Genomic DNA, 11834 nt, shown 5'->3' with positions numbered 1-11834 from the left:
TGCGAAATTTGGATATATTTAACGGATTTTCAATATATTCAAGCCTTTATTTATTTTTAAAAGAATTATTGTCATATATTTGTGATTTTGATCAAGTAAAAAAAGCATGAGATTCTGCTTATTATTTAGTTCAAGAATTATTGGCATTTGAGGGTGAATAAATTCTGATTTTATTATTCAAATTTTAGCCGTGCAAAAGACAATTGGAGCTTTCATGGTCTCCATCTTTTATATATTATCTTGTCATATAGCTGCTGTAATATTCAAATAATTAGTTGTTTTTATCATTTTTTTGCCTGAACTAAGCTAAATGAAGACTACAACACAGCCTGCTAAATGAAGACTACAACACAGCCTGAAATACAACATTCAGTTAATTACGATGTTGAAACTTGAAACAATGTCATGTCTCTCCACTACCAAACTAACTTTTGGATCAGACCATTTAAAATTATATTTTCACAACCACTTTAACTTGAATTGGTTCCAAAGTATCCTTAATTTGTCCGAATCATATCTAAATTTATTGTATTATAATAGGTGCAAGTGTGCAAATATTTCGATGCATTTCTTGCAATATCTTGATGCTCTATACCTCTTAACTTCTTTTTCTTTGTTAATACCCAATACCATAGAGAAAACTATATCACCCTTTTCGGCTAAAGCATCAAGTATGAGTGGAAAAAGGAAAGGAATATCATGGAACTATTTCTTAATGGTAAAACTTGAAAGTCAGATGAAAAAGGGATTTCTACATTTTTATTTATTTTTGGTGGCAAGAGATTATTTCTACATATGCTGCTTCGTAGCATGCTTCTAGACATCACTTTTTCCCCTTATCCATGTGACTGTTAGCTAGAATTAACTTCCAAATCGAAATATGCACCGAATAATTGTTTTACAGTAATAACTATGAAAGTTAAAAAATGTCATATAATCTGTAATTATAATTGAATGATCGATCGTATAAAAACGTTTTAATGTGAGTGCATAGAATATTTACTTCGTACCAAATCACTCTAATCCTCCTGCTTGAGTAGGGTATTTCCCAAACACTAAAGAAAGTAATTTTCAGTTAGAACTGATCATTCACTAAGCATTGTTTCTAAGACATTTCCTTCAATGATAGAAACATAACATAAAAAACAGTCTCTATTCACTAAAAACGTTTCAAGAATGAGTGGAACAGCCAAACAAACTGGTCATATAGATCAAAATTCTACTCCAAAAGTTCCTTATTATTATTCTCACCCCACAACAAACTTGATGTGCTCAAATGTTCTGCTTTCCATCCTTCATTAACTCTCTCTATAAACTCTTCCACTCTTCTCTTCAGCTCATCATCATCTTCCTCACTGTTGCAGTCGCAATTATCATTACCTTCACTTCCAACTTTGTCCACCACCACTTCTTCTTTGGCATGTTGTGACACTTCTCTTGCTTGTGGAGAAAATGTGTTTTTGTTTACTAAACTCTTGGAAATTGCTCCTTCTATACCTGTGTTTGTGGGCATGGACAAACGGATTTGTTCACTCTCTTGATCAAAACTAAGCTTGGGCTTCAAGTCCACTAGGATAATGACTATGATCAAATTGCAGAAGCAGAAAATGAAAGCATAGCTAGAAGCTGCCTGAGTGATGTACTCAATCACAGAATCTAACATGGCTATGGAATATGAAAAAGTAAGAAGGCGAAAGTGGTTTGCTTGAGTTAGACGCGAGTTGAGGATTTTAGGTCTATTTAAAGTGGTGTTTGGATAGACGCAAACGTGGATAGAACCTTCTTTTTTTTTATATATAGCAAATTTTAAGGTGAATGCTTTCCGAAAAGAACAATACAATATATATATATATATATATATATATATATATATATATATATATATATATATATATATATATATAATTTTTTTAACTGTGTTATGATTAATTTCTATAAAAAATCTGATTAATTATTTTTAATGAAATTTTATTCTTTCAATTATATATTTTTTTCATTTACAAGCTAAAACATAAGAATCAGTCTAGTTCTACTCGGACTAACGAGGTTGATGCATATCTGTAAGTGGGATGTTTGATCCAACTGTACGTGGGGCTTTTATTCTATTAAATTAATAATCAAAAGTCTGTTGTACTCACATGCAATGCAACTTTAATTCTTAATTGGTCATAGCCACATTGCTCTATGTCATCAACTTAGGCATCACCCACCAAACTTTATTATGCAGCATTCACTTTTCTATCTCTGGATCCTTGCCCTGATTGACTTGTTAGTCATTTTCTCTCTCAATAATCATGGGCAGTTAGAATTAAAATAATACTAGATTGATTGCGATTTTCTGGGGTGTTGAAGATCTTCAAAAATTTGGACCATGATCCACTGAAAACGACCAAGGACCTAAGTAACTAAACCATTTTGGCTGTTGTTGGCTAATTGTTTTGTCTTGTTTTGTTTGCTTGAAAATGTTACAACTGATGTTCATGGCTTGTCTATTATATTTGGTGGCCATATAAGAAATGTGGATATATAAGCATAACCTCATTGAAGGCAGGATGCAACGAACCAAAGAAAGAACTATGTAAGACAACGAAAGCAGTCCTTTTATTATTGAGGATGAATAATGTATGACAATTTTGGAATGAATTTTTCTCCTTTGTTTTTTGTTTTACCGAGTCATCGTCGTACAAAGGAAAAGTGCATACAATCACTCTTGACTCATTCTTTTCTTTTTTAGATAAATACCTTTAGTTTTGAATCATCTTAATTAGTCCTTTTGCTTAAGAAATTCTTAAGTTAGGAATCTTCTGACTTTAAAAAGCATTTATAAATAAATTTATATTTACTTTACTTCAAGAAAATCAGTGAAGATTTGGTGTATACGTCTCGATAAATTTTACATCCAAATCAAAATATTGATGCCAGAGTCAATATAATTTGCTTCAATAGAATCTGCCTCAATCACCTCTAACATGAAACCAAATAGGTTATAAATAATGAACTCACCATGAAAAATTATTAAAGGAGAGTGCTACTGATAAAGGCAAATGCTTTTGCTAGAAATTAACGCAATTTGGGGCCAAAACAAATGAGTAAATTTGTTATCAACTGATTAGGTTTTTCTTTACTCATTTATGGACATAACAAATTAATTATAATTAAAATGAAATTCTACCATTTTTTTTTATTTTATTTTCATTTCTAACGTAATAAATGATATATTATTTTGTAGTATGTTTGAAAGGCAGCTTCTAGTTTAGTTTTTTTTTAATAAATGAAAAACTTATTTGACTATGGTAATAGAGTTTGATAAACAATTTTATTTTAGTAATTTGTAGCATTTCCTGAGACGATAATAGCGTTTTAACTTGTAGTTTCTAATATACTATTTCTTTTTTATATTTAAATTACTTATTAACTTTACTTTTTATCTTCTTTTTTATAAGACAAATTAAGTTTTATTAGTCCTTTTTTATCTTTCTGCTTTCACAAACCCGTACATTTTAATTTTTAACTACAAGCTAATTTTTAAATTTCAGTTCACTTATTAACTACTTTTACCAAACATGAACCGATGGTTTTGACTTTGTATTTGCTTACAATCCAAATTAGATAGTTTCAATGATAATATAATGACTTTGTATATATTCATCAAAATTTATCTTTTAAATTGGGAATAGGGATAAACAAACACATCAATATCATTTTTTAATAGGGATAAACAAACACATCAATATCATTTTTAATAGCAAATGGGTAGTCAAGTAGTTATTAGATTTCTTTTACTTGCCAACGTTTCAAATTAAAAATAAGTTTGAAACGAAAATGATACAAATAAATTAAAAAAATGAAAAAAAAAATATTTAATGACATTTACAGGATAGTAGACCAAAGTTTGAAATTTGTTTTGTGCACCACACAAGTGTAGTCCCCTCCCTCCCAAGACTCCCCTAGCACCAGGCCTATGCTAAGGTCATTAACAACTTCAATGTGAATTATATCACCTTCACTAACTCAGACTCTGGTGTACTTGGTCCCTTGTTATCCTCCATCAATCTCCTCATATCTCTATGCTTCTTCTCTTACCCTCTCAACCAATTGGCTAAGACCATTCATCAACCCACACAGTTTTATGTCAACTCCAAATCAGTAGGTAACACTACCCCCCAAAATAAAGTTCTCATCGTTCTTTTTTTTTCGGAAATTATGTATCTCTCTCTCCTTTAAGGCTAGGCCTAAAAATATTGTTGTAACTAACGTATAAAAAGGACAACAAGTTGTAACTCTAAGTAACAAATGTTAACAACCAACCAAAAAATCAAGTATTGGAACTCACGTGAACTCAAATTTGTGAATCCTGATAATATTTAGTATTAGAGTATGTGTGTGTTGTTGTACTTGAATTGATGTGGGACTCTACTGAGTAGTGAGTATGTTATCTTCTCCCCCCCCCCCCCCCCCCCAAAACATTAAAGAGAGGTGTGGCTCAAATTTCTTCTTTCATACTTATCTTTATCTTTTAAAAAAAAATCCACAGAACAAAATGGATTGTGAATTAAAGTTCTATTTTCATAAAAAAAATAAGCAATATTCCCTTATAAAAATAAATAAATAAATTATATGTAGTATGTGGTTCACAATTAGTTTCTAGTAATTGATCCATATCTTGCATGCCCTTTAGTTGTACAAAGTACACTGACCCCAAACATCATTGTTCTCCGACATTAGGAATTAGGATGTTGAGAAGCAATAGAAACATCTGCTGAGTACTGGGTCAGTGCAACTTTGGTTTCTGTTATGTTTTAAGAGTTGCTACCAGTAGGATGATTGGTAAGCATTTAGTAACGGTATCACAGTTATCAATATTGAAAAATGGACCTGCCAACTGAAACAGCGAAGTTTCAATAATTGAAAAAAGAAAAATTATAATTTAAAAATATATATAAAAATAGTTTGAGTTGATATTTACTTAAATAGTGAAATACATCTCTAATTTTATCCATAAAATTAATAATAAATATTTTTGAACTTATTTTTATTAAATAAGTATTTACTAGAAATTAAATATTTAAATAATTATGTGGAAAAAAAATTTCGACTCCTCCTAAAATACATTCCTGAATTCGTTTATGCCTAATACCATGTTAAGATCATTATTAACTATTAACTATTCAATGATAATTGTATCACCAACTCAGACTCAAATGCACTTTATACTTGGTTCCTAAGGTTAGCAACTAAACAAAAATAAAATAATACTATCCAAAGCGATTTGATCTAGTGAAAGCATGTTAGGTTCATAAGGTTCAAGTGTGTATAAGAATACTCCATAAGAAGATCTTTGGCATGGGAAAAGTATATCCGCGGGAGTATCATGTCACTCATTTTTTTTCTTTTCTTTTTCCCCACACAAACCAAAAAAGAAAAAAAGAAATTTGGGCGTGAATTCAATTTCTATTTTCATTATAAAAAAAAACATGTTCTCTCCTTATAGAAAAAAAATTGTATATTTTGCATGTGCCATTTAGTTGTACAAGCCCACGTCATTGTTCTCCGACCTTAGGAATTAGGATGTAGTGCTGAGAAGGAATAGAAACATCTACTTGCATGTACCCTTTGGTTGTACAAGCCCCAAACATCATTGTTACTTTGGTACTGTGTTTTTTAAAGGTTGAAATGTGGACATTTACTAATGGTATCGCAGTCACAGATATTGAAAAATGGACATGCAAACTGAAACACTGAAGTTTACGACAAATTGAATGTTTTAATTGATGGGTTTTGTTATATGTCCTTATTTTCTCTATGCAAAAACATTTAAGAAAGTAATTCGTGATCCATTGTCTAACAACTTTTAACTTTTCTTGGAATAATAGGTTCTTGATATGCTTTCATTCTTCTCAATAAAAAATAAGAGTTAAAATTTCAGTTCATAGATTGGGTTTGAGCATTGTCCATACTTCAATTCCATTAACCAACAGAGTTTGTGAGTGTTTCTTAACCTAATTTTGGAAGCAGAGTGTAGTTGCTGCTTCTTATAATCTCGTTAGTAAATATGGTAAATGGAAGCAACTGGTTAAAAGCAATATTATTGTAGTCATTCCCTGTTTTAGTGAAGTGTGATTTTTATATTGTTGTAGGGATTCTATTATTTCAATAGAGAGGGTGATACTTCTATTCCTGATGCTACGACTAAAGCTGAAGAATTTGCTCAAAGGTGGGTCTCTTAATACGTCCCCTTTTCAGTCCACTTTGAGAGCTTGGCTGCATGACAAAGACTTTTTTTTTTTATAAAATAAACGACAGGAATAATGTTTCTAGTGAATCTTAGGCTTGTACTGTTTACTTTGTGTTATATTTATATATAATATTTTAATTCAAATTAATATGAATTAGTATTGCATCTTTTGCTGACACATTTCCTGCAAAAAGGTTTGCTAGAATTATTGAAGATTTCAAAAAAGATCCTGCAAGGCAAGGCGTGCCTCTTGATGTCCTTGTATGTTCTTTAGCTATATACAAATAACAAAATAAAATGCAGCAGTTTTGGTTACATGTCTAATTTCTCCCTTCTTCATTTTCCTTTATTTCTCTCTTTTTTCCCGGGTGTTCTAGCTTCCATGCAAACTTCGTGAGCAAATCCTTAAAGAACTGGGATTCAGGGATATCTTTAAGAAATAAAGGTAAGATTAACTGTGCAATATGGGATTCTGTGTGCAAAAAGCTTATACTATTCAGTTAAAATGTTGAAGAAAAGCATGCATATATTTTATTATAGGGGTGAAATAATGTAACATCTGACATGAAGAATACAGTGAAATTTAATGGCATTCTTCTCTTAATGTTGTTGGCTAGAGGCCTAATATATATTAGCCAAAGTCGAAGAAATTTAACATCATTAGTCTTCAGTAGGAGGGGGAGGGGGAATGGTCTTGTGACTAACAATAGACCATGTTGTTTTAATTTACTCAAGATTTGTAATTCCTCTTTGATTGAATGCAACAGGATGTAGAGAATGCAAATGCCATATCCCTATTTGAGAATGTTGTTCGTCTTAATGATGCCATTGTAGATGAAGGGAAACGACTAGAGAATTTAGTTAGAGGAGTTTTTGCAAGAACATACTTGATCTTGGTGCTTCACATGTTGGTTGATTTTCTGTGTGTAATTTTGGTCACTTCTGTCGTAATGATTCTCAATATAATAAACCCCACAAACTGTGAATAGGCTCAGTAAGAAATTAACCAAACTCAATACAGAGTTGATTTAATACTCAAGGAACAGTAGCTGTAAACTTGCATTCAGTAACAGTAACAGAATTACATAAAAATGACTTGTGTTGAATAAAGGTTCCAGAGAAGGAAGAAGAAAGTTCAGAGAGGAGGAGGAAAATATCCAGAGAGGGAAAGGGGATGAGTTCTCAGCATCTTCTTGCATAGTTCTTTTCCCCTTCCGCCAGTGACTTAAATCCTTTGGTTAGAAATCTTGCTTCTGGTGCTTTAAGTTGTAGCAAGCTGATGAGTCATCAACTCGTATCTCACATGCTGCAACTGATTTATCTCATTCAGCCTCTGACCTGGCACCTTTTTCAGCTTCATTACATGTCAATATCTGAAACCATGAGTCTTGGAATAGACTGGACCAGCCTACCTGTTCATGCAAACATTGATTTTAGTTGCTTAATGTTCCTTGTTACTGTATCAACCCTTAATTGCTCCACTTTCCCATTGTCTGGTTTGGTTAAGTCACTCTTCACTATAGGAGTGCATGGTGTGGCTGATGATGTTGAGAATATGATGATCCTTTGCTACTCTCGATTGACATTTGACAGTACTTGGCTAATTGTTAGTGACATTTACTCATTTTCTTATCTATCATCCATGTACAGAACCATAGGCTGACAATTTGAGTAGGAAACCAAAACTAACTTCATACTAAATTTATTTGCCTAATTGAAGAAGCCAGTTCTTGTTATTTATTACAATCATGGCAGAGTTTGGACCTTGGAGGATTATATAACTAGCTTTAGTTGATCGTTACCTTTTTCTTCCCTCAATTTCTTGAAGCTTGCAGAGGTTTTCTCTAGGGATGGAATGTCTTTTTCGGTTACTTGTCAAAATCTTGTCACTTGACCTTGGGTTATTGATGATCTTGAATCTTTCAAAATGAAATGGAGCAAGAAGTCCTGGAAGAAGGCAAGTGTCGTATGGCTAATGAAATATACAATTTTATGATGGATTTTATGTCTTCTGCTGTTTTTTTCAGGGGTGGTATCCTAATCTCTTTTACATTGGCAGGTAATCATATTTCTTGATAATTCTGGTGCAGATATCATTTTGGGTATTCTGCCATTTGCAAGGGAGCTACTTCGGCGTGGGAGTCAGGTTCACTAGCATTTTTTCCCTCTATCGTTTGAGTTTTTTGGTCAGGCTGTTTAAAACCTATACCATAACTAAATATTGTCGTTTGTGGTTCATCTTTCTTATGTTTTACTTTAGGATTTCAAATAGGGGAGGGACAGGGAAGGATATTGGTAGCCTTTTTATCATTGAGCACAGTAGATCAATGTCTTGAAATACTTGGATTTGTTTTGCATTATAGGAATATAAAGGAACTAAGGATTTTTTTAATTTTAAATAATTTATAGTAAGTATTTTAACTAAATCAGCTTAACTCTTATTGGTGGTTGACATGATTCATTTTTAGTACTGCCTTGCTTTAGGTGTAATAGTATTTGCCCATTTTTTAAGATCTGTGTGAAATTGCTCTTAATGATCGTCTGCTTCAACATATTTTATGTGATCTGAATGCAGGTTATATTGGCTGCTAATTACTTACCTTCCCTCAATGATGTGACTTATGCTGAGCTAATTAAAATTATATCAAAGGTAACAAACAATTAGGTCTGGCAGTTTATGGTATGACAAAGTTCTTTCCTAACTCTATCATGTTGATTGCCAGTTAAAGGATGAAGAAGGACGTCTCGTGGGTGTCGGTACTTCAAATCTTCTAATTGCCAACTCCGGAAATGATTTACCTGTAAGAAAATTAGAAGTATATTTTCTGTTATATTAGGAAAGTTCTGGTTACTATGTAGTTATTGGCCTATGATGTCAGCTCATTGACTTGTATGGTGATTACATTACTTTCTTCTTTCTTGTTTTGTTCAATGGATTGCAGGTTATTGATCTTACAAGGGTGTCACAGGAACTTGGAAACCTTGCCAATGATTTAGATCTTGTCATCTTAGAAGGGATGGTAAGCTCTTCCTTCCACATTATATGCTTTCTGTTGGGTTAGACAAGTTGCATATTCCAACAGTTGGGTTGAGCAAATTTTAAGCTCTATTTTTGGGTTCTTAGTTTCTTCAATTTTTGCTTCAGTGATGCCTCTACACTTATCCAATTAGCTTTATCACATTGGTGCTTCGTAAACATTAAACACCGACTTATTTCTTTTGACAGGGTCGTGGAATAGAAACAAATCTCTATGCTCAATTTAAATGTGATTCCCTCAAGATTGCTATGGTAATGCATTTTATCATTTTTTACTTGCTTTTTAGCAAATGAATAATTGAATTCTGATGATTTCTATTCTTTCATATTTCTTTTTTGTCATTATTTTATAGGTAAAACATCCTGAGGTTACAGAATTTCTTGGGTCACGTTTTTATGATTGCGTGATCAAATATGATGAAGTTTAGAGCTTAAAATTAAGGCTGATTCTTTACTTTGATAAATACCCAACACTACATTTGCAGTTAGTGTAGGCTTATTGTTTCAACTACATATGCTTCCAACTTTCCAAGTAATCAAAATTCAAAATTTTAGACCCCGTTCGGAGTGGTAGTAAGTTTTTAATTTTTTGTTTTCAAATGTAATTTTTAAAATAAAACGTGTCTAATAAAAATGAAATTAAATTAATTTTTAATTCAATTTCAAAACAGTTTTATATTTATTATCAAAATTAAGAATTTTTTTTTTGTAAATTTGATTTTTAGTTTTAATTTTTTAAAAAACATTTTAACCACCATCACTATACCACTGTCACATGATTCGACCTTTATTAAAAAATAAATAAATTTATATTCAACCTTAATTGATCCATATGACCTTACACATGCTTTCTCCCTTAGGCATGATCTTAGTTAGATCGGTGAGTCACCAATTTAACCGCAAACATGATCGGATCGTACTGGATTGCATCGAGTTCAATGCATGATTGATTCGATAAGCAACTCAATTGGCCAAACCATCGGGTCGCGATCGAACCAGTTCAGCCAGTCTGATCGATTCAAGTTTTAAAACATTATCATCACCATTCTATTGCTACTATAATCACCATCACCATCGTCGTCATCACTATTTCAGCCCCACTATTAGCGTCATAACTACCACCACTCTGTTACCTCTGTCACCACCATTATTTCATTATAAAGTAAGATAAGATAAAATAATTGACTTATTTTATTTATCTTCAATTTGTAACATCTTTTTAAAAACTTAAAATAAAGAATAAATCCTAACTCAAAACTAAAAACAAGAAATCAATTGGGACCTTAATTTCTCAAATCTTACTATGACTCTTTGTTCCAACGCTTATAAAACTTTAGAGTTCATGAAGTTACAGTGATTGTTGAGTTAAAAAGTTATTTGGTTCATTTAATTTCAATTATTGAGAAACATTTCCCATATCATATAAATATTGTAAATACTTTTGAGTATAGACTATCGTTTATTATGATTCACCATTCATTGAAAATAGTATAAGGTTTGTGTTTTTATTAAAACTTAGTTTGTTGTATGAGCTTGAAGAGACTTGAGATTATTTATTGGAGAAGCAACTGAGAAAAAAAATACTAGAACATTATTTAGTGAGAAATGTTAATAGAAAGTTAAGCATTAAAAGTAATATTAGGTTGTGAGAAAGTTCAGTATAAAGATATTGCATGCGTGCACCCTTTCCCCCATTACTTATGTATTCTATTGCACTAACATAGAAGGTAGGTTAGCATTGTATAGTTGAAACACTTGATTTTAAATTCGAAAGGTTTTATAAAATTGAACATCATCTGTCAGATGACAGTCCTTTCTTAGCTTTGTCTACTTATGTGTTCAACCATTTCAAACTTCTAATATTATCTACTTTAGAATTATTTAAAAAAATATTTGCAAAACACACGCACAATTAAGTGCCTTCTTTATATTTTCTTTTGTCTTGACAACAATTATACAAGTTTGTTCTCATGCACTATTCACAAATTACATTTACCTTGAATTTAACGTGTTCCGCTAAACTAATTTTTGAGGAATTATTTTTTCGCTTGTTAGTTTGTGCGGAGCTTGTGAAAATAAAGAATATTAATGCTTGTTTAATTTTCAAGAATATTTTTTTAATCTTTATTAATAATTATATAAATATTATTTTTTTATACAAAATCTTTAATAGTATTTTTTTTAGTTGTTTATGAGATTTATTTTTCACCATGTTTATGATCCTTTTTGAACATCAATTGAATTTCATAATTTTTATTTAAGTGAATCTAATAAAATAAGTTTTATGTATTGACTTAGCAAAAAATAGTTTAAAATTGTGTCCCAAAATTGAAACTATTAATATTTTAGAAGAATGATCACTTTGACTTTAACAACATAAATGATTAAATTGAATTTTTTTTAAAATAAAAAATTAAATTAAATATAATAATATAAAAAACATAAAGGACTACAAGTTTATTTTAACCTTATATATTTATTATATTTGTTTCCATTGAACATGATTGGGACTGTTCACATGTTAATTTGAATCAGATTTTGGGGAAAATGAAATTCAGACCA

The 11834-nt window shown here is 31.2% G+C and overlaps 1 protein-coding gene across 1 annotated transcript; it reads left to right on the top strand.

Moving 5' to 3' along the window:
• The first annotated feature begins 1661 nt into the window (after positions 1-1661).
• LOC114371781 (uncharacterized protein At2g17340-like) lies at positions 1662-9736 on the top strand. Its single transcript, XM_028329121.1, has 11 exons — positions 1662-1682; positions 6138-6214; positions 6430-6496; positions 7003-7131; positions 7590-7841; positions 8295-8381; positions 8811-8885; positions 8959-9036; positions 9178-9255; positions 9462-9524; positions 9626-9736. Exons 1-11 carry the CDS (start codon positions 1662-1664, stop codon positions 9698-9700), a joined length of 1002 nt encoding a protein of 333 aa, XP_028184922.1. The 3' UTR covers positions 9701-9736.
• Positions 9737-11834: the final 2098 nt, after the last annotated feature.

The sequence above is a fragment of the Glycine soja genome, chromosome 10 (genome assembly GCF_004193775.1).
Source record: "Glycine soja cultivar W05 chromosome 10, ASM419377v2, whole genome shotgun sequence".
In the NCBI taxonomy this organism is placed as follows: domain Eukaryota; kingdom Viridiplantae; phylum Streptophyta; class Magnoliopsida; order Fabales; family Fabaceae; genus Glycine; species Glycine soja.
This window is presented reverse-complemented; position numbering and strand designations above follow the sequence as displayed.

Coding starts and splice junctions, on each gene's coding strand:
- LOC114371781 (XM_028329121.1), top strand. CDS start 1,662: ATGGCTATGGAATATGAAAAA. Junction 1,683..6,137: donor TGGCTATGGAATATGAAAAA/GTAAGAAGGCGA, acceptor ATATTGTTGTAG/GGATTCTATTATTTCAATAG. Junction 7,842..8,294: donor TTGACAGTACTTGGCTAATT/GTTAGTGACATT, acceptor TTACATTGGCAG/GTAATCATATTTCTTGATAA.